At 42.6% G+C, this 25,803-nt stretch overlaps 2 protein-coding genes, 1 long non-coding RNA gene and 1 pseudogene across 5 annotated transcripts; 3 read left to right on the top strand and 1 right to left on the bottom strand.

Moving 5' to 3' along the window:
* Window positions 1-797: 797 nt before the first annotated feature.
* On the top strand, window positions 798-3,696 carry zglp1 (zinc finger GATA like protein 1). Its single transcript, XM_086120867.1, has 5 exons — window positions 798-1,253; window positions 1,386-1,942; window positions 2,050-2,147; window positions 2,881-2,974; window positions 3,252-3,696. The coding sequence occupies exons 1-5, from the start codon at window positions 798-800 to the stop codon at window positions 3,382-3,384; spliced, it is 1,338 nt and encodes a 445-aa protein (XP_085976993.1). The 3' UTR covers window positions 3,385-3,696.
* Window positions 3,697-6,374: 2,678 nt separating this feature from the next.
* LOC147200168 (forkhead box protein D2-like) lies at window positions 6,375-7,137 on the top strand (annotated as a pseudogene).
* Window positions 7,138-9,841: 2,704 nt separating this feature from the next.
* LOC147200167 (uncharacterized) lies at window positions 9,842-14,148 on the bottom strand. The gene is made up of 3 exons (XR_015101916.1): window positions 13,677-14,148; window positions 13,306-13,416; window positions 9,842-12,744 (listed from the first exon to the last, which is right to left on the bottom strand). It is a non-coding gene; the product is annotated as an uncharacterized LOC147200167 (long non-coding RNA).
* A 3,760-nt stretch (window positions 14,149-17,908) lies between these two features.
* Window positions 17,909-25,069, top strand: lyl1 (LYL1 basic helix-loop-helix family member). Of its 3 annotated transcripts, XM_086120938.1 has the most exons (5): window positions 17,909-18,342; window positions 19,776-20,308; window positions 20,705-21,178; window positions 21,937-22,034; window positions 23,237-25,069. In XM_086120938.1, exons 3-5 carry the CDS (start codon window positions 20,799-20,801, stop codon window positions 23,785-23,787), a joined length of 1,029 nt encoding a protein of 342 aa, XP_085977064.1. In that variant the 5' UTR covers window positions 17,909-18,342; window positions 19,776-20,308; window positions 20,705-20,798; the 3' UTR covers window positions 23,788-25,069. The 3 variants fall into 3 exon arrangements, with proteins under 3 accessions (XP_085977064.1, XP_085977063.1, XP_085977061.1); XM_086120937.1 differs by having other exon boundaries at window positions 20,158-21,178; XM_086120935.1 differs by having other exon boundaries at window positions 19,776-21,178.
* Window positions 25,070-25,803: the final 734 nt, after the last annotated feature.

The raw sequence follows: 25,803 nt of genomic DNA, 5'->3' as shown, positions 1-25,803 counted from the left end.
TCTCGTCCCCTAAAACGCACGATGACAAGTATACAAAGCCGGAGCAGCGTTTTACATGCAGCTCTTATTGGACCCGAGTCGAAAAACTATAAACATTTTGTATTTAACTTATTAGATGACATTTATGTACACTACTACTGTGGAAGCATTGTACAAGTTACACAACCTCAATGATTGAAGGCACAATCTAGCAAAGATTTTCAATCATCACAATGGTCAAAATTATACATACAGGCTCAAATATATATTTCTACACACACACATACACATTAACACACACAATTAACCTGCCATGCATGCTTTTGGAATGTGGGAGAAACCCGGAGAAAACCCACGCAGGCACAGGGAGAACATGCAAACTCCACACAACCCGGAACCGAACCCTGCACCTCTGCACTATGAGGCGGACATGCTAACCAGTGACCCACCGTGTCGACTGGTTTACGTTTTGCGAAAGTAAATAATTAAAAGACCTAAATTGACATTAATGGCTGTGTGTGTATTTAAACTTGGGACTGCAAATGCATATTTTTTTCTGCATTAATTCCTTTAAAAAAATAACTTCATGTATATGTCAAAATTAGGTTTTGCCATCCCTCAAACTTTGGGCAGTGATTAAAAGAGCTCGATTGGTTGCTCTAACTCCATTGTTTTATATGTAAACATATTGTTTTTTTTCCGTGACACTCCTCTAAAACTAGTTCAATTAGAAATGCCATGACCTTTATTGGCAGATTCCCCATAATCCCCCTCAGCACGTTTGTTGTCCTAAAAAAACGTTTGTTCATGATGCAGATATGAGCCAGGGTCAAAGGTCACAGGTGGCCCTCTTTGAAAGCCATCAAAGGGAAGCAGAACAAGATGCCTCAGAATCTGCAGTCCTCTACCTTTTCCAGGAGGTTTCCAAACTTGAGGCCTCCTTGCAAAGTGGTGTACTGGACATCGGATCGATGAATGACAGTCAAGATGAAAAGGTTGAAAGGGCCCAAGCCTCCGTCAATCCGAATTTGTTGTCACCTTATGAACACAATGAACGGCTGGTGAGCGGCAAGGACAAAATTGAGTCCCCACCTGGAGGCCACAGCCCTTGGAGAGTGTTGAGTCTGATCAACCTGCAGTGTGAGAGGATCATTGATCTCAGAGAAGAGCATGCGGACTCGAGATTGTTTTTTCCCACCGAATGTGGTGTCGCCTCTGCACACAAATCAGGAACTGGTGCCAGTGTTGAATGCACTTTGAGACCATCACCCGTTGCAGGGATCTCCACTCATGGCGTGCCAGTGGTTGATGAGCAAGAGAATTGCTTTGCTTCTAAAGCCGAGACTGGTGACAAAGAGATGACTTTTCGTGGGCCACCACCGGTGCCTGACAAAGACGCAGCAGAGGAACAAGCTCCGGTGTCCTCTCGGCAATCTAAAATACAGCCAGTGTCGAATGTTGACATGTTGGAGGGGAGTCATGACCGCTCCTCCGCGGAACATCGCGATGCTGACACCCAGGTCTTTGAAAGTTCTTTGTCCCTCGTGCACATGCCTGATACATCCCTTAATCGTCAAAAGGATTTTGACTCAGACAGCGTGAAGCGAACATGGCCAGCTGTCACCCTCGACCGCAATGCAAACCTAATGTTGGGCAGTCATTGGCCCTCCAAACCAGATGACGGCATGCTGCCATCAAAATCGCACAGTGCACGTATGCCCATTGAGGAAAAACCGCAGCGCTCTCCCGCCACCACAGTGACCTCACACTTGAGGTCAAAGGAGGGAAGTGAAACGCCCGTGGCTCAGCACTTGTGGAGAAACAAAACGGCTAGAAAGCAAGTCAATCCCAGTCGCAGCGGCGATATCCATGACCCGCACTTCCAGGGAGTCGCATTCCGGATGAACGCAGAGCTGAATGGCAGCAGGCAACAGTGTCGGCTCCGCATCACATCCAAGTACAGGTGAGGATCCAATAGGAGGATGCCTGGTGATGCACATTGTGAATATCTACAAATGCGTGGAACAATCGCTCTGCTTCGTGACGTCTCTTTCGCTCTCTCCACCTCAGCAAGGTGCTCTGCAGGAGCTTGTGGAAACGGAGGAGGAGGACTCAAACATCACGAACGACCAGCAACTCAGAGGAAGACAGTGAACCTAGTGCCTCGGGTACCTGCATTGGACACAACTCAAGCCGCTGTCACTTTTACTGCTCTATTTTGTCTTTTAATTAAAAAAAACAAACAAACAGAAAAACGAATAATTTTCAAACATGTGAAATAGTGTTTTAACAACACTGGCAACATTACAAACCCAATTCAAATGAAGTCGGAATGTGTTCAACAAAAATAGAATACAATGGTTTGCAAATCATGCTCAACCTATATTTGATTGAATACACTACGACGACGAGATTAAAAAAAAATTTGAATTGGGTTGCAAAAAATTCGCTTGCACAAATTTCCACTGATTATGTTCTTTAGAAACATACAGTACATCATTTCACCTTGCAGGGTCTTTAATTAAACTTCCATGTTGCAGCAAAAGAGGCGAGAGTTCTCATTTTTACTATTCGTTGCATATTTTTTGTTCTAAATATTTTCATTTCTTGTTGATTGACTTTTAAGTCTACAGTTGCCACAGCGAGTGATGCACATGATTTGTTTGGCAGTTTTTACACCGGATGTGGGCGGCTAGGAAAAAAGTATTTTGACTTTATATAATTTTCTGGTGATTTTGTTTTACATATTTTCCCCACTGGGAGGCGCTGCTACACAACTATTATTTGCAAACTGGCTTTCACCTGATACATTTGGACTAAATACATTTTCTGAGAAGTTCACGCGACTGTGCCTGATTGGGAATCAAAAGTGGTGAACTCACGCGTGTTGACTGTCTCTAGGGGTCAAAGTTTGTGCGTCGTGCTGTACCAGAAAGACCCCCATGTGGAGAGATGCAGAAGATGGGACCCCTCTCTGCAACGCTTGCGGTATAAGGTATTTCCTTCTTATCAATATTAACACACACTACTCACACTGTAGTTAAAAAGAAAATGTTCCTTAAAAAAAATCATGTATTCATTCAGTCCTGCATTTTCTTGCACTTAGCTTGGATAGGGTCAGAGTTTAGCTGCACTCTATTTCAGGTAACCGGGCGAAAGCTGGGGTTCACCCAGGACTGGTCGCCAGACAATTGCAGGAAATAGCATACATTAGTTTTGTTTTCCTTGATGCGTATTGTATTTTTTTTTTTTAATACTTTGTTGTTTTAAAGGTACAAGAAGTACAGGGTACGCTGCGTCAACTGCTGGCATATCCCGAGAAAGGAAAGCAACTCCAACTCACACTGTCTCAAGTGTGGACATTTTGTGAGAGTGACCTCCACTCAGTACAAACACACCACCTAAGGAGTACTTCTACCCCACCGGCCCCCACTTCATACCGAGCTATGCAAACTCATGAACGCCTTATTTCACCGCTTACCCACGTGTTGTAAATTCACCACGACATGAGAAATCGCCATTGCAGCGTTCACGGCCAGCAGCACAAGTGTCTCTCTATCCTACTGTGTATTACATTCGCTTCAGTATTGCAAAGTTGCTCTGATGGCTAATTCCGCGCCAACTCAAAGGCGCATCAGAGTAAACAAATACTGACGGTTAAAAATAAGAATAATAATTTTAAAAACTGAAAGCTCTTAAATTTGCTACATTCACAGAAGGAAGATGTCTGTCTATGAAAACACTTTAGAGTGTTTATGTTTGTTGTGGCTGTTAAGTTAAAGATCTAAATTAACGTTTGAGCGGATCTTTGGGGAGAAATGCGATGTGGACACTCGCCGAGGGTCAATCGTGAAGCTGCAAATGTCTCAAAACATGGAATGCTGGTGCATTCATCTGCCATTTACTGCAGAAACTCTCTCCACCTAACAGCCAAATTGTGTTTTGTGGCACTCAGTAATTGATGTTTCCTTTTTTTGTTTTTGTCAATGTGTGGATTGGGGTGTTTTTTTTTCTTTATTTGGGTTGAGTGTGGTTTTGGGGTGGTATTTTATGACTAGTTTATGAGGGTCACTGGTTTTCTTGGTGTGCATGTTTGTGAGGATATAAAAAGGCAATTTTGTGTGAACGTTGTTGTTGGTCTGGATTAAAATCTGTGTGAATAGCCCGTTGTTGCCTCATTTGGAGCACAGATCCAATATTCGAAGCACATTAATTACAGTCGTCTAACAGGAGGGGTGATATATTTAGTACCGTAGGACCAATTGCAAACACACGAGCGGGAGGGAAGCGGTGTGCGTTAAAACACGTCACCGTTCTGTGAGCCCGCATGCAGTGTGGAGCTCTCGCCCCAGTGGGTGGCCTCACATGGACGGATGCTGCGCAAACTATTGTTTGATAAAACCTATGACGTCCTTCTCTAATTCCAAACAGCCGAAGTGACTTTCCTCTCTTGACTTTGCCAAAACATCCACCAAGGACGAGCGCCAAAGGAAATGAGCTGAATGAGCCAAGAACATTAAAAAAAAAAACACGGGCCTGTTCAAATCAAGGTTTTATTTTAAAATCAAGCATCGTAATCCACCAATCTCACCTGCTGTGCTCATTTCGAACATCAAATATAAACAACGGTTACGGCATGAATACCACCTCAAATTATCACTTCAAATTTTCCCCCTCGTGAAATAACAACAGATGGTATTTTATACAATGTGTAGCCTGCAGAGCAGACTTTGTCTGTACAGCTGAAGTTGGTGGGTCGAGTTAGTTCTACATTATACATAGCACTGAGCACTCCAGAGCAAATAACGCAAACTCTCTTACTGACAACCCTCCGAAAAATCTTTTGGTTATATGTACAGTATGTAGACAAGTTATACTCTGGAGCCCTTGTGTTCGCAGGGAATAGGGAATGGGCCAAACAGCAAAAATCCACAAATAATTCTGACACATTCAATTGAATCTGTTTTTTTTTTTTTTTTTAAACCCGCCAAATTCTCGAATCAGAGGGATTGTACTGCCAAAACAGGCTTCCCCCAAAATTACAGTAATTCTGGAAAAAAAACCATCTGCAAATATAGCAAAAACGACAAATGGTTGACAATCATTTGGTTTATATTTTTTAACTCCACAAAAAGGCTTCAGCAGTTATACCACTAATAAGCGTTTTCCATGAAAAATGGCTTTTCGACCCCCCAAAACGCACAATTATTCAAGAAAATATTGATAAGTCTGAATAGCGAAAATTCGCGAATCGACACCCATTCCGTTGCATTATTTTTTTTTTTCAAGGGGGGTTGTACCGCAAATAAGCATTTTCAGCCCTAAAATATGTGAAAATCTTGCAAAGAAATCCTCAAACAGCGAACATCCAAGAGTCATTGATGCCCATTTAATCGAAATGGGTTGGAATGATTTTTCCAATATTCCGGCAAAGAAAATCTTCAAAAAGCGGTAACATACTGCCAATAAGCGTTTTCCACAAGAAACGTGTGTCTTACCCCCTCCCAAAACACGTTTAAATATTGGGAAAAAAAATCCATAATTGGGTGAATCCATGGGGGTTTACTGGACTGTCAAGAAGATGGAGAGCACCTCACTGGATTGAGAAGGTTGGCGAGTTCTCATTTGTGGAAATGATTGATTTGATTTAAAACGGTATTTTATTAATATACATTATTTCATATTTTGTCACTCAACTGCACCCAATGGGGCATTTTGTTGTTGTGTACATTAACATGACATGTGGACCAGACTTTATTAGAAGTACCAAGAACTAAACTGAGGCTCAGAGGGGATCGAGCCTTTTCTGTTGCTGGTTCCTCTCTCTGGAATGACCTCCCACTGAACATTCGGCAAGCCTCCTCGCTGCCCATCTTCAAAACCCTCCTCAAAACTCAATTGTATTCCTTGGCATTCGACTCAGCATGACTTAGATTTGTTCTTGGTTTTACTGTTTGGTGCTTTCTACCGTCTTTATTTCCGATTTGTCTTACTGTTTATTGTGCATGTTAAATTGCTCCATGTACAGCACTTTGTATGCAGCGATGGCTGTTTGAAAGTGCTCTATAAATACTGTTGACTTGACTTGACTTGATGTAGCTAAGTTGAGTACCCCTGACCATAATTTCTGCATGAATCTAAGTACTGTCAAAACAGAAATTTAAAAAGCATAATTAAAAAAAAAAATCCGGTTTCTTTATTGGATCTCATCAGATTGCCACCATTAGATGGGACGCCTCAGGGGCTGTTTGAATGAGGTGGTGCTGTTTAGGTGAGGAGGAGGAGGAGAAGGAGGAGTAAGAAGAGGGGGGGGGGGGACGTTAAAAATCAAAGATGCAGTCAACTGAATCAAAGCAAGGGAAAGTTGTGCTTTGGACCTGCTCACACCGAGGACCATGACTTTGGACTGCAAAGCTACCGAGCACGTGCACCTCGACTTTGGCGCGCGGGGTGGTGGGGAGCAGAAAGACGCGGATCTCTCAGTGCGGCAACACCAGAGAGACTTGACGGTCCGACTCTGCGGCGTTTCCGGCCGCACTTCTTCGGTGAAGCCCCCTTACTCTTACATTGCCCTCATCACCATGGCGATCCTCCAGAGCCCCAAGAAGAGACTCACACTCAGTCAGATCTGTGACTTCATCAGCCAGAACTTTGCCTACTACCGGGAGAAGTTCCCCGCGTGGCACAACTCAATCCGACACAACTTGTCTCTCAACGACTGCTTCGTCAAGGTCCCGCGGGAGCCCGGCTTTCCCGGGAAGGGAAACTTCTGGACTTTGGATCCCATGTCGGCCGATATGTTTGCGAATGGCAGCTTTCTTCGGCGGAGGAAACGCTTCAAGAGACAACATCAACACTGCAAGACGGTCAAGGACTCTGTCGTGCCAGTGGCTCTCCAACCCGCACCCGCCAGAATTCCGCTCCTCCAACCGGAGCCGTACCACCACCTGAGCCTTGGACGTTTTTTAAACACCCTTCCTACTCTGTCCTTCCTCCTCTCCAAGGGATTGCCATCTTGTTTGGACATCTGCACTGCCATGCAGCCTTTGGACAGGACCTTCCCTTTGACTCACGCAGTTTCGATTCATGGGAGGACACCTACTTACATTTTTATGGACCCGAAAACACTCCTCTTGCTTTAGCACTGTAATTGCTTGATGCTCCAATGTAGGATATTTTATATACATCTTAGATTTGATGGGGGTTTTTTTCCCTGCCAATTCAGGAATGTATCATTTAACACCTATTACACAATAAAAGATTTGACTTATTCCAACGCAGCTTCAGTTTATTAAAGTGCACTGTTAGTATAATTAACTACAAGAGGAGCCTTGCATGTAGTTTGCTTTGTTACACGGATGAGATTTTTAAAGCCATACAGTGGATATAAAAAGTCTAGAACCCCCCCCCCCCCCCCCCCCCCAAAAACAAGTTCAAATGCCAGGTTTCTGTGAGAATAAAAAATTAGACAGATCTATTATTTCAAGATGTTTTCCACAATTGTAACCTCTAACCTGGACAACTCAATCCAAATTGGTTTTGGGGGGGGGGGGGGTTAAAAAACGGATGTGGATGCACAAGTGTACTTGCACATTTATAATTCAGGATGTGGCTTTGTTCAGCATTATCCAATCCCATTCAAGATCATGTTAAGTGGGAATCAGCACACGCGTGCCGCCATTGGAGAGTGCCTCTGTTGGATTCCAAATAACGCCTGACATTTTTGTAGTCACACCTCAGAGGACAAGCCGTGGTGCAACAGACAACTTCCACCGCATCAGATGGATGTCCTTCAAAAATTTGCCATTTGAACCCGGGGTGTGTCGACTTTTTGTACCCATTGTATTTTTCATACTGGCATAAGTTTCATTTTTCAAAATCTGCCTCAAATGGTTCCAAGCAGCTGGCTTTCTTGTAACCTTTTGCAACAAGGTCGAACAGTATTCTGTATCTCATAAGACTGAAATATAGAGTACACTGTCGTTTGGTGAGAAATGTCAGAGTTTGAGTACAGTTCATTCAAAGCAACAAAAGTGAAAACCATGACACCATAAAATAAAGTATGACTTGTTCTTGTTCTTGTAATTAGTCCTCTTTTCTCATCTTTCATAAGGACGCAACGTAAATACATCCGACTGATGTGTCATCACATTGTGACATCATCAGTTTTCAAGAAAGGTGTATAAAAATGCCGTGGGAGCATTTAGGTACATCTTTGATAAAACGGAATTTTGGGTGCACCGGATATTTTGTCCAATGTCAGTTTCGTTTCAGTCAGCTTGTTGGTGCGTATTTATTTGAAAAGATGACAAAGAGGCCTTTCTTAAATGGTCCAGACATTCAATTTCACAGCATTCACTCCCCAATATAACCCGAGCACTATAACTACATTCACCCCGTCGGCTACACAAGGGCAAAGTTGTTAGACACGCACGCACACACATGGTACGATGAACACTAATAGCGGCTAATAAGCACAGCATAAACCAAAATAACATTTAACAGTTCCAGGTAACGTGTACTGAAGTTGTCCACGTTTGTTTTTCCACACTGCCTCCTCGCTGGCGACATCCAAACACGCGGGGTCGGGCGAGGGCCAAAAGAGAAAAGTCTTCCAAGTACAAACAAGAACACATAAATACAAATTGAAGTCAACGCACGGCATCTTAATGATGTTAGATTGTTGGCTGGAGTTTTTATACAACCTTCATCGAGACACGGGAGACTTGTTCAAAAGATTTCCTTTCAGTTAGTTCTGTAAACAGAAACTGGCAAAAAAAATAAAAAAGTGAATTGGTGAATCTGCTGGTGCGTTGTACTGTACGTTACTTTCATTGATATCTATGATTCCAAAAATGCTCCGTTGAACTCAAAAAGAGAGATTTATGTGCAAGTCAAACATTACAAAATTAGAACACAGAAGTTGCTCTGTGTGCGCGTGAGTTTTTGTATCATTACAGTAACTGTGACTAGGAAGTGCACAGAGCAAATGCAGAACAGGTTATTGCTGCAGTTTGCTCAATTGAAAGTGAGCGCGGCGCCTTCATGAAGCAGATCTGCAGGCCTCGGAGCACATATGTCTCCAAGATGTTCTTCTTCCCTCCATTTCTTGTTTACTCCATCCTTCCCCCTTTGTGGCACGCGTGGTGTTAATCCTTCCCTCCTCCACCTGGACCGGACCACCCGCACACGAGCGGCCCACCAGCGCAGAGTCCGGGGAACTGTATCTCTCTGTACCGCCCTTGGCAAAAAACTATGCAATCATCAATCTTGGTGGATGTTCATCCACTTGTTTGGTTTGGTAGACACAAAGCAGGTCGCGGACATTTCTTTTGTTGTCCATTTTCTGTTTTCAAGACGTCTTGTTTTAAGGTTTCTGTCCTGACGCTTTGATGTCTTCCTTGGTATATCAGTAGGCCTTCCCATGTTGTTTGTACTTGGTCCAGATTTTAGAAACAGCGGACTGTGAGCAACCATCTTTCGCAACAACGCCTGATGATTTGCCCTCTTTAAGAAATTTGAGAATTCTCTCCATTTCTTTTTTTTAACTGACATCTGTGGTCACGGAGCCATAATTCATGTCAGTCCACTTGGCGCAACAGCTCTCCGATGTTTTATCACTGCTGTTTAACTGCAGATGAGCGAGCAGATCTAATCTGATTCAGGTTTTAGTTTTTGGGAATGAAAATTTACAAGCGGGTTCCATATTTTAACTCCACAAAATTGAATGATTCCATATTTTACTCCCATGATTGGTCTGAAATGTAACGATGACTGAGGACCACGTTTTTTCTTCATTTATTTTAGTGTTTCTTAAAGCCGGAAAGTTGCCCTTTGAAACGTCTTTGCGTCGTGTCTGAGATCTGCTCCCCCCCCCCCAAATTCAGTAGCTGAGATTGGTGATTCCACACGATTTTTGCCAAGGGTTGTATAATGCAATCTAGTTCTATGGCATCAATATTAATGACATATTATGCCAGATAGATGCCACATACAATATTAATTGTCATGAAAACTGAGCATTATTATGTTTTATAAAGTTGCATTTCTTTTATTGGACTGGGGTTTATATTCCTAACAGGTGAGGTAGATAGAGTACATTTGGACACAGACGTTTACTTTATTTGGGTTTATTCAGTGTTTACTGTCCATGTCGGTGCACTACAGTATCACCACCCGTTGTTTCAGTCAATGAGATTCCACAGTTCAAAATATGCAGAACATCGGATGAAAAGATAGCCTCTTTATTTTACAAGATTGATGTCACCCCTGTGATGATGTCGTCAAATTGACCTACTTTCAAATGGAAAACTCTAGAAAAATATTTCAATATTCAAAAAAAAATGATACTAGTCATGTTGTATAATTTAATAAACAGTTTAAATGTATTTCACCAGCAAGTGTAATGTCAATAATTAATCATAATAATACATCTACATAAAACACAACAACAGGGCCATGTATTTTTTTTTATGTATTTTGAGGGGAGTTTTCAACTTTAAAATCAAATTGATCCACAACAAAAACAGGACGTTTAATCACGTGTCCTGTTTTCTTCCTGTTTTTGTTTTGTGTGCAATCAGGCGACTGGTTCACTCATTTGTGGATTGATTTTAATAACGGGTGCAAGTACTGTGGGCCACGGGACGTTGAATTGATGAATCTTTGTCTCCCTCTAACGGCAAAATAACAAAATCACGGCACTCACAGCAATGCTTTGATTCGGCAAGCTCGAAGAACCTTTCCCTAAAACAGTTCGTTCGGTGCCTTTACGAACAGAATTACACAAATCACAACCCCTAAAAACCTACTTTGATAAGTTTACACACAGATGCACTCCAATATTTTTGTAGAAATTCTTCCCTCGAGAGTGGAAGTTGTTAAGGCTGCTAAGAACAACTCATCGATGTTTTAACTTTTCGCCTCTCATCCTATATTTACAGCGACGTGAGGGCTCACTTCAGGTAATAAAATAAAACATTATGGCAGGACAGATACTTCATACAACAACATATCAATTCGCGCAAACATGGAACAGAGGGACAATGAGAGAAGCGTGTGAGAGAAAGTTGGAAAGTGATGCGCCGTTTCCTATTATTACAGGATGGAGGTCGACAACATGCCACACTGCAACACAACTGTGGAATTTGGACTGTGCAAACGCAGATGATGAGAAATATGACACAATACGCAGTTGTTCCACACCGTGTCACCATGACCTGAGGGTACGCAACACGCACGCACACACACGCGCGCACGCACACGCTAAGTGTACATCGGAGCTTAACCCATTTTAGAATCAAATGGGATGTTGTCTTTCTGTTGCATTGTTTGAAAAAGAGGAGTACACATTTCTGAAGCTATATAGCATCGGTGCCCAACCGACCTCACTCGATCGACTCGCTACTGCACCTGCACGGTACACACTAGAGCAGAGGTGGGCAAACTACGGTCCGCGGGCCAAATCCGGCCCGTTGGTCTTTTTAATCCGGCCCGCCGAAGGTTGGTACACAATTAAGGTTCGATGTTAACAACTGCATTCATTTCATTTGGACAGTTACTTGAAGTTGCAGAGCATAGGGAGGAAGAGGGAGACGATACGGAAGCCCGCAGTAGCGCCAAATCAAGCAAATCCCGTTCGATACGACGGAATAATGTACTCTTAAAGTCTGAAAAACGTGCCAAAAAATGCAAAATACTGCTTTTTAAATAAAGAAATCCAATTAATATTATGTCGAATTTAGTTCACCCTTTTGATCCGGCCCTCCATAATATTTTCTGGTTGTCATGTGGCCCTATGCAAAAAATAATTGCCCACCCCTGCACTAGAGCTAAGATCGGTCCTAAAAAATCAAGCCCGACCCGAACCGGCCCGAGGGTATTTAAGCCCGACCCGAGCCCGATCACTTAACTTGATTTGCAGGCCCGAGCCCGAAGCAAACCCGACATTTCATATTTTATTTCTGAGGAGGAGGGAGGAGGAGGGGTGATTTCTGATAACAAAGCCTGTCTTTTGGAACGAAATCTAAGTTAAACAAGACTGTATAAACATTTACATCTTTTATATTTCTGTTTCTGAAGAGGTTACATTAACCGACAATTTTCTATCATTGACGGATTTTTTTTTTAAGAGTGGACGGGGAAAATTTAAGGCCGTCCATCATTTTGACGGGTTGAAAATTGGGCCGTAAACCACCGCGGCAGTACGTCTTTAAGAATCTAGCGCGGCACTATATGAGAGAGAAGCAGAGAGACAAAAAAGAATAATGATGGGTGGATCATAGACAGAGACATGAAGGAGTTCTTTGAATTGTCATTGCAAGAGTTTAGTACAGTACGTGTTGTGATGAGACGACTTCTTTTTTTTTTTGCGAACCACGGTCTCTCGTCGCCAAAACTATTGACGGCTTCGAGTTTTTTTTTAAAAAAGTCAGCGAGAGAAAAGCCCGACCCGACCAGAACCCGAACCAATGATTGACATTTTAAGGCCCGACCCGAAATGCCCGATCTTACCTCTAATACACACGCTCATGCCACGATGAGCAACAGCCATAACGCCCGAACATGAACGAAACAAAAAAATTAAGTCGATACAAGAGCTTGTGAATGTGTAAATCGGAATCAGCGCTTACCTTACGTGACCCGGCGGCACGGGACGCACTTTGACAGCGTCTTCGGTGCAAAAACGTCACTATCGTAGCTCACGTGTATCGTTTTTAATTTTTTCTCCTGTCTCTTCAGATTACCTTTGTTTGCTAGCGCCATCTGTAAATTGTACACGAAACAAACTTTGAATGAGGATAATGAAGAAAAAAAAAAGATAATAGTGCAATAGCTCTGGCCACAAGATGCGAGTGCAGACTGCTAACCACTAACAACTTCCGGTGATGCAGGTCACGCGCAGCCGGAGGTTAAAGGTGAGCTGCTTTGTTATATTATTTTATTTTTTAATACTTTTTTTTTGTGAAAGTGAATCTGAGGGGATGCTTAGGGTGCAGTGTGCACTAACACAAAAATATAGAATATTATTAACACGCACACAGAGACCCATCTTTTTTTTCTTTTCTTTTTTTAAAATCGATTTTCACCCCTAAACCCACGATCCACTTGAGACCAGTTCGACCTGTTTGTGAAGAATCTTAATTATCACCCAATATTGAACAAGATCCGGAAAGATAATTATGGATACAAAACACCTTGTTTTTATAAATCTTAGGATTGAAAGTATGATAATGATCACTTTTACAATATTCCTCGGAATTCACAACGACCCATGACTGTTGAGCGAATATTAGAACCGGCCTGCAGGGGGTACTTTGGAGTTACCTGGTCTCCGCAGGTACCATGTTGGTGACCAATGGTTTAGATGTATTTCATGAAGTGTCCAGGGAGCGCAGTCTCGGTCTTCTCAGCGTAGCGTCTCTGGCTTGTGTCCAGCTGTTGATGAGGAAAGTAGAGGGTGTGTTAAATCAAGGAAACAATTGATTGAGCCCATTATGTTCTCATTAGCCCCCCCCCCCCCCCCCCACCCGGCTGAAATCCCCTTGGCTGACTAAGGAAGTCTAAAGAGAGATAGCAGACACTAAGGAGAAGTGTTTATCTTTGAATCATTCCGTCAATGTCCCCTGAGTTGCGTTGAATGTATCTTATGTTTTAAATCCACAGTTTATGTGAAAGTGAGAGATGCTGTCCTCCACCTGTGCCCATGGCGGACATATCCGGACTGGAAAAGTCTGAAATCCACTCGTGTACATCACCCTTATCAACCCCACGAATACAACCCAAAACCAGCAGGCCTCTGAAAGGCAAACCAGGAAGTGTGCACAGGAAACAGCTGTGGCCTGCATCCGCTCGCTTGCCCCGTGCCAGGTGCATCCTGGGAAACTGAGCCATGTGTGACCGTGGATAGGCGACCGCTGCTGTTACGGTTCTGAGGGTGGCCAGAAGATTCAAATAATCGAGAGTAACTGTTCTATGACATTGAGATAGTAAAAAACAACAACAACAAAAAGGAAGAGACAAGAATAGGTCATCATATTCAGAATCAAATCAATGGAATTGTGAGAGTTTTTGTTCTCAACATTGCATGAAAAGTCATCATATTAAGTCATCATAAGTCAACCTAACATTTTTGTGTATCAATACAAATTTAGTGGGGATCATCAACATTTTACCATTTAAAAAAAAACATTGGATATTACTGTATAACATTTTCGCCAAGCAATTGTGTTGTAATTTCAGGACACAAACTTTTCACATCCATCCATCCATCCACTTATTCTCATGAGGGCCGCGGGCATGCTAGAGCCTATCCCAATTGTCATCGGACAGTAGGCGAGGGTATCCCCTGAACTGGTTGCCAGCCAATCGCAGGGCACATACAGATGAACAACCATCCACGCTCACACTCACACCTAGGGACAATTTGGAGTGTTCAATCAGCCTGCCACGCATGTTTTTGGAATGTGGGAGGAAACCGGAGTACCCGGAGAAAACCCACGCAGGCCCGGGGAGAACATGCAGTAAACTCCACGCAGGAAGACCAGGGCCTGGAATCGAACTCTGCACCTCTACACTGTGAGGCGGATGTGCTAACTAGTAAATAATCATAATATGAAGAATAATTTCGTTGGAATTTATGCAACTTTACAATGATAGTTAAAAAATAGTCTTCATGTTAAGACATCAAAGTTAAAATAATAAGAAAAAATACACCCAATCTTTTTCAGAATAGTCATCACAACAACCTGTCGTAATAGTAAGAGCACAGCATAGTGATAATTTGCAATAATGACAAAAGGTTGTAATAATGATATAAGAATATTATGTTACAATAATAGTCAAATTATAAAGACGGAAAATATTTCAATTGTTAGCTGGATAGTCAAAATACAAACAAAAGTGAAACTTGCAATTTTGTTGATAAAAATGTCACAATTTTCCTGGGAAAATGCATTAATTAAGTTTAAAAGGGTGAGGAGGGGACTCAATGACAAAAATAATGCATTCCTAATTTCATGAGAATAATGATATAGTAAGGTGAGAGCGAAGAATATGAAAAGGGCAAGAACACACTCATTTACAACAATCAAGTCACAATATTACAACAATAAAGTTCGACAAGAAAAGGACTGAAACCGAGCAATTTCACAATAAAGTTGATGGTCGTAATACCGGTGAGGTGTATTAGGACTCGTGTCATATTATTTATCTTCCTTATCTTTTGAACTGTCCAGGACAATGAGGCCAATAAGAGCAGCAGACGTATCGCAGCAGACGAAAAGAGGAAGAGGAGGAGAACTTAGCGCATGTGTCCTGGCGAGTGTGCGCGCCATTGTTTGTCACTTTCTCCATCAATTGCACCGCGAATATTGCCCCAAACAATTAGCTCCTATGATCACTATCACTGTGCACACAATAGTGTTTACATGCGGCAAAGGAAACAAGGCCATGGAGTCCACTTAGTGGAGTGTGTCTCGTCTCTGTGTGTGTGTGTGTGCGTATGTGTGTGTGTGTTTGTTCTCACTGTACAGTCTTCTGGGCTACCTTCTATGTACTTTGAGAGCGGGAAAATTTAACACTGAAAGTATTATTTATTATTGGACATTATTCGTCATTATTTCAAAAACGCACTGTTTCAATATTCTCTCTCTCACTCCGTTTGTGTGTGTGTGTGTGTGTGGGCGCGTGTGTGTGCGTGTGCGCGTGTGTGTGGGCGCGTGTGTGTGCGAGGGTGAGTGTGGGCTATCACATCAACATACATTTTTTTTTGTGAATGTGATTGCAGTTGAAGTAACGGCTGATTATATTACATAGGTGACGCTTCCCTCACAGGAGGCGGCCATTTTTCGCCGCCATTTATCTGCTACGGACACCTGAAGGAGACAAATTTAGCGAACGATAGTTCCTCAACATCATGACCACAACAGTATAACACACCGTGCACTTGCTTCCGTCATTTGAGCGACTACGAGAAATCGTTTAGGAGAACGTTATGCTTGAAGCTCTGCTGGAAAAAAAAACTTTGCCCCCCTCCCCCGAAAAAAAAGATATATATTTTTTTGCCTCGTCAGGTGTGATAGTTTCTTAAATATCATATTAGAGGTACAGGATGGGGCCAGAGAGGGCTGCTTGTCATCGTGACGGTGTCAATTTTATTCCAGTCTTTTATGTTTTATTTTAATGTGTTGATTGCTTGATCAAGTGGAACTGCAGCTGCTGGATGCAAAGCAGCATCAGACAATACACCGAATATTTGCAGTCTGCATATTGACTCTCATGTACGGCCACAATGATCATGATGATGATGATGACGATGATGATGATGATGAGCTCGGGCTACAGCAATAATACAACAATAATGGTGCCAATGACAGATTTGTCGCGCAGTTACTCAGCAAAGCGTTCTCTTTCCCAGGACCTCCAAGGTCATGCTACAGTCGCGCGGACATCATGATTGTGTGCGGGCGAGCGTCTGAGGAGGAAACCACCGAGGGAATGGAGAAAAGGTGCTGACCTCCAGTTTGCGACAGCCGCAGACGGCCTACCGCTCGCCCCGAGAACAAAGAGCAGGCGAGAGACGCATTTAGGAAGGAAGTCGGAGAGGAAAGTGGCCATGATGACGACTCTTACTGGCCATCAGCAACACAGGTGCGCTAATGCCAACGCATCCCAGATTCCCGCTCAAGTCCCATGAATGAAAAATGTTCCATCCTGCGACACACACACACACACACACACACACACGCACGCACACACACACACACACACACACACACACGCTTTGTACAGTAGAGAGGGGGTGCTTTTCAATGCAGCCTAAATGGTGCCCTGTGTTAGACCTCTCACATAAACAGTTTATTGTCGGATGGGGAATTGCGTCAGGTGGTAAACTGATATTGACCATTCAATTTCTATCAAACTTGTTCTCATATGGCAGTCCGGGAGCGGGAGGGGGGCGGGGGGGATACAAACAACACACAGATTTGAACCCTGATTCTTAGATATGTGGGGCAAATGTGCAGACCACTAGTGCTGCTGCATATTGATCAGATCAGAATCATCATCTTTATTGGCCAAGTATGTAGGACACACAAGGAATTTGTCACCAGTAGTACAGGCTAAACTAGTATTGTCAATAACAATAACATACACACACACACACACATATATATATATATATATATACAGTATATACATACATACATATATATAATTATATATTGAGTGTGATTGGCTGGCAACCAGTTCCGGGTGTGCCCCGCCTACTGTCCGATGTCAGTTGGGATAGGCTCCAGCATGCTCGTGACCCTTATGAAGATAAGCAGATCAGAAAATGGATAGATGGATGGATTATATATTGACTATGTTATTATCGCTAACCCTAAAAGAAGACAGTTGCATTCACATTTAATTCCACTGAAATCTTTTTTTAGTCTCTCTTGTACCGTATAATAGCATAAATGTCTGTGTTCATGTGGGTGCCAAAGCAATACTGACAAATTGTTTTTTTTTTTAATGTACTCCCCATTGTCATATTTTTAGCATAAACATAATCACGCATGAACTATAGGTGTGTGTGCAGCAGGCTGATTACAATCCAATCCACTGTACTACTGACCATCCGTAGTGTACATCAAGCTGCGTGTGTGTTATTAAGTGTGTGTTGTGGTGGTAATGGGGGTGGGAGGGGGGGAGGGCTTGGTGTTAGTATTGTGGGTTGGAGGTTTCTTATCTGTAGGCCACAGGCAGCTTTTGAGGCTCTTATCAGCAGCCACCACATTGTAGCAGCACATCCTCTTGTCCAGCAGGGAGCGGAAAACTCTTCTCGCAACAGGGACCTCCCCCCCCCCCCCCCCCACACACACACACGCACGCACACAACCAACCTCACCTCCATACCGACCAGCTTCTCTCTCTCTCTTTGCCCCCCCAATTGAGTCCAAGCATTCCGAATGGGAGCCAGTCACAGCATTGTGTCGTCTTGCAGACAGACAGACAGACAGACAGACAGACAGACAGACAGACAGAAAGTCAGAAAGTCGGCCCTGAGCGAGAGACTTGAAGGATGACAGCGGTGTCAACATCATCTCCATACGCGCTTTCACTCTTCCTTTGCTCTCATATGACAGCACAAAAGCATTGTGTTCTTCCACTTCTGGATCTACATGGTTTTCATTGATTCCTATTTTTATTTTTTATTTTTGGGTACCTTTTCCAAAAGAAAGAGTTTGAGTGGCGCCTCAGACAATTTTGGCTCCAAAGACAGAACGTAAACCTTGATGACGAGATGCTACACGAGCCTCGATGCTTTTTTGGACACAATTCTGGATTCTGAAGCCACATGGAGGCCATCGTGTGCACGTGAGTATTATTTTTGTTCATGTCCATTGCTTTGAAATATATATTTGATCACGTCATAACGAGCGTCTAGCATCATGAAGTGTTTTCTGCTGCCTTTTCAATATTACAACTCTTAACATTTTACCATTTTAAGCAGGAATTTCAAACTGATTTGACCTGTTCTTTTTTTCTCCTTTTTTAATACAAATTTGAGCTGGCTTACTAGGTTAGACAAACAAATCACAACTTAATCAAGCATAAGAGACAACCGCAAAGAAAAAATAAATCTGTTCTAAAATGCAAGTATTGTCAATATAATTTTGGACATTTTTAAAAAAAATTCAAATTTACAGCATCATTTTAATGTTTTTTTTTTTTTTGTAAATCAATTGAAAAAAACATGAATGATTGTACATAGAGTTGTATTAACCATTACGGAAACAACTATTTGGTAACGATCAATGTTGTTCTTTTATGGCAGCTCTGTCTACACGGTAGTGGTCTCAAAAATGTGTTCAGCGCAGGACAAATATTTTACTGTCGGTCAAAATCGAATTTGCAGCAGGATATTGTAATTGATAAAATATAAATAAACATGATAAATACTTATCAGGTGTCTGTATTGTGACAAGTGCATTATTTACTTGACTTTTGTATACTATAAACACAAAGGTAATTCATTTTAAACTACAATAATTATTTTGCACAGGTATTTGTTTATTTTGGCAGATTTAAAACTTCTACATAATTACTTAAATTGGCATTTTATGATCATCAAACTGCATCCATGCCTCTCATCTTATGATTTTGTTCACAAATAGTTATCAACCAAAACATTAAGTTTTATTTACACAAATTCACAAATTAAATTATTGCTGTATGTGCTGTCGTGTATGCAAACAGGAGGAAGTCGAAGGTAACTATCATTCAAAGAAATCTTTCCATTTTCAAACTGGTCTGACACTGCTACTTTAAATGAAATACTCTATGCATATATTTTTAAAAAATCAATGTAATCCTTTGAAAATGCGTAGAAACAAAATGTTCCTTTGAAATGAATTTGTGTTGTTGCTTTTGTTTAATCTCAAACAACAAGCTCGGCAAACCGTGCATCATTGTGAAAGAGGGAACCGTCCCAAATAAAAGTCGTGACCATTAAGTGACAAGAAAACAGGAACAAGTGTGATTGCAAAACCTACAAGCTGATGGTGACTCACGAACTACACCTACACCATGTCAGCCTTTGCACTGCAGCACTTCAGTTTAAACAACAATTGTCTTCGCTACAACCGCGTTCGTATATGATGCGAATGATCAGCATTCTCCTTCGCGGCATTCCTGTGTGTGTCCCATCGTGGCGCGCAACGCCTGACATACCGTGTGTAGAGCCTTCTCTAAATATATACGCCAACTATACACTAAATCCCACGTGTGTTTCTTCTTTTGTTCCCCAGAAGCTTTGATATGCATCCAATCTTCACCGGCCGGGGGAATATTTTGAACGCTTAAAAGGATTTTGACTCACATCCTCCCAACACGCGCACACACGGACACACACAGAGAAATTCATTTGAGGCATCTGAGAATTCTCAATGCAGGATGTGTTTTAAGGACAAATACAGACATTCACTTTGGGTCATATTGCGCCCAAAACTCCATTAAAGGTCACTTGCTCGTTGTAAAACTCGCCTCAAAACAACAATTCCAGTTATGTGCAATTCAAGGCGGCGGTATAAATCCACCTTTTGAAAGAATACAACTTTTGTGTAGAGCAGCAAATGCGAACCACTGTGAGATCATTTGTTCACTACAAATAATGTACTTTTCTTCCTCTAGCTATGCTAGCGACATATGGTGACACGCCAAACGATTGAATGCTCCGCCGCCAGATGGTACAATGAACCTCCCCGTATTCACCTGTTGCCATTCACATGTCAACAAAATAGGGTTCAAATAAAGAGGCCCTCATTTCACAATGAGGAAAGTTGTGAGTAAATTGAGACAAGATCTTTTTTTTTTCCAGTATATATACTTTTTGTGAAATTTTGGATTTGGTGGTGTTCTGTGAGATTTTTCTATTTTAAAATATGTACCATGTCCCAGTAATAGTGGGGAGGCACTGGTGTATGACTATGTGACACTTTGAGTCTTATGGTAAAAATGCTACTTGCTATGTGAAATGAGGTAGTGTAAAAAGTTTTATTTTTTTAAATCAACAATAGCAACCTGCAGGAAAGCGTAAATGCATTGTGTAAGTCGTCATCATATATAGGGGGAGCAAGGACAACACACGCACACACACACACACACACACACAAAATAGGTGCACCATGATGGAGAGGACGAACTCTGAGCCACACGCCTCCCCGCACTCCCTTCCCAGCGCCTCGCCGCCATCATGCGCTGGCGAGGACAAAGATGTCCCCGAACACACCGAGACGACCGTATCGACCGATCCGTGCATCGAGCCTGTCGTCATGGAGACGGAGGAACATCAAAGCGGACCGGCAATCAGCGGCTCCCTCACTAAGTCGCCAACACTTGCCTCCCCACCGCCACTCCTGCCGGTCAAGACTAACCTGGGCCCACTCCCACCCCCAACAACATCATCATCGCTTCCTTTGCACATTCCCGTCATCAGCCTGGCCCACAGCAAGCCCCCTCTCGCCATCCCCAACCCACCGCTGACCGCCCTGCACCCGATTCCCAAAAGGCCTCCTCACCTGGAGCTGCGTCACACTCAGCTGGCCTGCCTGCCCGTCAGTGGATCCGGAGGCTCGTCAGGGCCCGGGGTCCGAGGTGGTCCATCGGTGTCGGCTCAGACGTACCTGCAGCCTGCTCATCCATTCTTCTCCAGGTGAGGGACACACCTAAAAAAAATTTGTGTTTCCACAAAAGCACACACAAATAGTCACGAAAAGCCTACTAGAACAACGGAACTTTATTTGGGTTTGTCAGCAGCTGACTCTCATTTAACATTAGTTTGAATGTGGTTGGTTAATCACAAACGGTCATATCCCGGTTATGGGGGGTGTGCACACTTATGCAACCACATTATTTCAGAACCGTAAAGCGGGCTAACCACTGATCCACCACGCCAACCCAAAGTAGTGTTGGTATTAGTGAGCGAAATGATTAGTCAGCTGATTTTTTTTCATTTTATTCTCCATTTTGTAATCATGTGTTCTATTAATAGGCATCCTATCTCACTTTAAGACTTCACTCATGCAAAGTCTGCTTCATTAAATGCGACAAGAAAAAAGCTCCTCGTTATCCAAGCCCTCCAACTGTGCAACCCCCCCACCCCCAAAATATATTTTCTGCCACAGCAGCAGTAGAGTTGTGCACATGATCTCCCTGTATGACTTCTCCGTCTGTCCTGGAAGCCCCGTCCCTGTCTGGTGCGCTAGCACGGCAGGAGGCAGTCATCCACCGCACCCTCCTGAGGTGCAATCATCCACTAAGTGACCTTTATTAGACTGGCCTCAAACTCTCCACGCACTCCCAATCAATGAAGCCTCCAAACAAACAGCTTCTGGCTCGCCGAACAACATCCACCCCGCTCTTGTTTGTGCTGCCTGCATGCTGTTTACCTTTTTTATTCTCTTCTTTCAGCTCTTTCTTGGCTGCCTCCGGGGGAAGCTACGGTGTCATCGCCAGCGGCCGAGTGAGGAGAAAACCTTCCGCACACTTTGAGATGGAGATTAATGATGGTGAGCAAAATATTGTGTCATTTAAAAAATGCATTTTATAATATGAGATTAGAATAAAAAAATATATATAAATATCACCTTTTTTGTCAAAACCTTCATTATGACGTGACAGTAGTACAGGATAGAAATGATCTGTAAAAAACGCAACCACTTCTGCTCCCATTTTGTGTCAATTTAATTGATATTTAAGATCGCCGCTCCTGCGGAAATACAACCAAAAAGGTGTGTGACTTGTTAAGGGTGTCAATCTTTTGTTGTGCATCGGCCTCACACTAACCTGCGATGTCCGAGACGCACCTTATATTAAATGCCCGTTATTGTAGGCAGATGATTTTAAAATTTGCATTCACGTCAATTTTTAATCCTGCAGTTACACTTGAACTGAATTGCGGCAGAGTATCAAACGGCCTGAGAATACCGCATTCATTTGAAAATGGCAGAAAAGTCACGGGGAACTAAATTTCCCCCCCCCCCCCCCCGCCGAGATGTGGGGGTTGCCACAGAGTGTCATGTGGTCGTCACGGCCACCATCTCGCTCCACCCTGCTTACATTCACACCAAGGAGAATATTTCCAGTCTTCAATTAACTTAACATACATGTTTTGAGAACGTTGTAGGAGAGAAACATTCAAGAAAACATACGGAAACAGGTAGCGCCGGAACCCGGTGGTTAGCATGTCTTTCTTACTGTTCTAAGATCCACTGAAATCCGTTCCATCAACACAAAAATATTGTGCTTTGAGTTGTGTGATCGAGTACCATTTTACAGTAAAAAAAAACAACATTAATACAGTACAATGAAACAATTGAAATACTGGAGTTACTCAAAAAATGTACGACAATTTTATGGGTTTTAAATTCCCCGATTGAAGGTTCATAAAAGTTATTTTCCCATACCGATGATTAAGTTCTAAGAATTTTCAAAAATCATGCTCTAGCACTGTGAACTCTGAGTAAATTGAGTAAAATACTTTTTTTTTCATTACTTTGCTTTAAATGTATTTTAAAGTCACTTACAAACCAAAGAGCTAATGTTATACTCAATTATATTGAGTTGCCTTGTGGATGAAATGCACCAAATTAAAAAAAAAAGCTGCTTTGCCTTGCCTTGAAGTTCCCAATGAAGTGCTAATCTCATCATGGCTCTGTGTCAAGCACAATGTTTGGTCCAACTGAATGTTTTGGGGGGGGTTTGTGTGCAGCTGGTCCTCCTCAGAAAATTGCCCGCCGCGTCTTCACCAACACCCGCGAACGTTGGCGGCAGCAGAACGTGAACGGCGCCTTTTCAGAGCTGAGGAAGCTCATCCCCACGCATCCACCGGACAAAAAGCTTAGCAAGAACGAGATCCTGCGACTGGCCGTCAAGTACATCAACTTCCTGGTCACCTTGCTGGACGACCAGGCCCAGCACGGGATCAGACACTCGGACTCGGATGGGGAGGAGGCACGCAAGATGGACTCGTCTGGCCTGGACAACAAACTGGAGCCTCTCTTTCCGTGTGACACCCCTCCTCCATCCCAAGGTGCCTCGCCACCTTCAACTTGCCCCGCGGTGACGAGGACCCACCACAGCAATCGAGACCCCGCCGATTCGGCCATCCCGCTTGTGACCTCGCCGGCGAGCTCGAGTTGCGACAGTGACGTAAACAGCGAGGAGAGCTTCGGGGCAAAGGCCTCTGTGGTTACGCGTGGCGCTCTGGCCAAGGTCAAGGGTCAGATAAGAATGGTGACAGCTGCAAATGATGAGCGGTGACCACAAAAGGAAGCCAGGGGGTGGAAATGCCACAGGATGGGTTAGGACTGAGCCGACACAAAAGAGAGATGCTCGTTCTGTCGCTGTGCTCTCACATTAGAAGAGTTTGATGTCATGTTGTTGGTTGTGTCTCTCTTTTTTAAAAAAATTTTTTTTAAGTGAAGTGCAAACTTTGTGCGGCTGCATCATTCATTCCTTATCACGTTTTATCCAAAGAAAGAAATTTAAAGGGGTGTCCATGTTGTCACTCTTTTCTGACTGGAATCAACCTGAAGCAGTACCTGTTTTATCATTCGCACACCTAAAATGAACAACCGTCATGGAAAAACTGATGATGGAGTACAAAGAACAGATCTGCATAACATATGAGTTACTTTTTCAATAGAGTGGGCAGCTTCTTCTGCAGAATATAGTGACTGCGTAAAGCAAAAATCCACGTATAATTGATGGGCATTATAAATGCTGTTGAAGAAAAAAATATACTGTATATAGCCATGAGAGCTGCGAAGAACACCACCAAACATTATTGGGAAAATGGTGATAAACGTCCAATGTGTTTTCCATGGAAAACAGGGGTTGGCTGCCCAAAAATAAAACAAAAAACCCCCCAAACAAATCCAAAATATTGAAAAACATGACAAAATATTGTAAAAAAAATTCTGTGAATCTGCGAATGCTGAACCACAAGCATGTGGGCATCCAGTGTACACGCTTCATATGGAAAATTGACCTTTTAGTTGCTTGTTTTGACATTTTTGGTTCTCTGGAGTCTGGAATAGCAACTCACCCATCAAGTATTACACAACCAAATCAGAAACCAATGTCAGAAAATGTGTGAAGACCTATGGTGACAAAACAGTGGGGCTAATTTTTAATAATACAGTTGCCTACACTTGGTTTCTCTCCTTGTGACTTTTGCAGGGATCAGATATTTTATTTTCTACCACGCATAGCTGATTACACAGATCTATCATCATGTCATGGCCATAAGGTAAGCAGAGCTGCGGCGTTGTGAGATTCACCGATTCGTATCATTTGTGTTCTGCTCTGAATACTGGTGCATAAACAGAATATATAAGGCTGCAGGGCAGCGATCAGTAGCACAGCCACCACAGTTAGAAAAACGAGCGCAAAAGCTTCTGCTAGAATGAAAACAAATCAGAAAAAGCCCGCGGGAACAGCTGAAACGATTGTGGTGGTTATGCAGAGTCAACCGCAGACAACCAGGTGTGAACGATTCCACTGCCTGGGTGAAGGAGAATACTCACAGGCAAATATTGAAGATGACTAACATAAAAAAGTTATCTTTTTCTATTATAAGAGTTGTTTTTTGTATTATTATTAGAGTAGTAGTAGTAGCAGCAGCAACAGCAGTAGAACTAGTAGGTATCAGAAAGAAAAATCCTGCCTAGTTCCTGATTTTGACAAAATGTGAACTTTTTATGTTTTTAGTTTTTATCTTTTCCAGCAAATCTTTTGGTAGGATTTTGTTTTGAAAAGCACCAGTGCCAATTTGGAGGTCATATCGCTATCTTGGTTACCAAGATTGTTTAAAAAAATATAAATTCTCTTCAAAGGACAATTTCCTTCTCAATTCTTTTAAAAGACAGGCTATGTGCTGATGACAACAGATGAATAACGTGAGTCATAAACAGCAGGTAAACAAAAGTTATGCACCGTGACACCCCAAAGCCGGATGTTGCCATTCGCTGACATTATGTTGTGACAATGGAAAGCATGGGAAAAAGACCTTTATCATAATCCCATTATGTTTTTCATGGGTATTTTTTTTTAATGGTCTGTTCTACGTGCACACATTCGTGTGTGTGTGTGTGTGTGTTCTGGTTGTGTTTGACAACCAGCAAGGATTTATGTAACCACAGCAACTGTAAATGTGTGGTAAGGTGTAAATCTGTAGGATGTGGTTCAAGACGGATTTTAGTGTATTGGGCAGGGCTGTTCATTAGCTTCCTAGTGGGGGGTGGCTTGATACATATCGGATATGTTTGGGCGTTA

This window comes from Hippocampus guttulatus, chromosome 9 (assembly GCF_054856545.1).
Source record: "Hippocampus guttulatus isolate MCC_2025c chromosome 9, RoL_Hgut_1.0, whole genome shotgun sequence".
NCBI lineage: Eukaryota > Metazoa > Chordata > Actinopteri > Syngnathiformes > Syngnathidae > Hippocampus > Hippocampus guttulatus.
The sequence above is the reverse complement of the archived record's forward strand: the minus strand, read 5'-3'. Positions and strand labels throughout refer to the sequence as shown.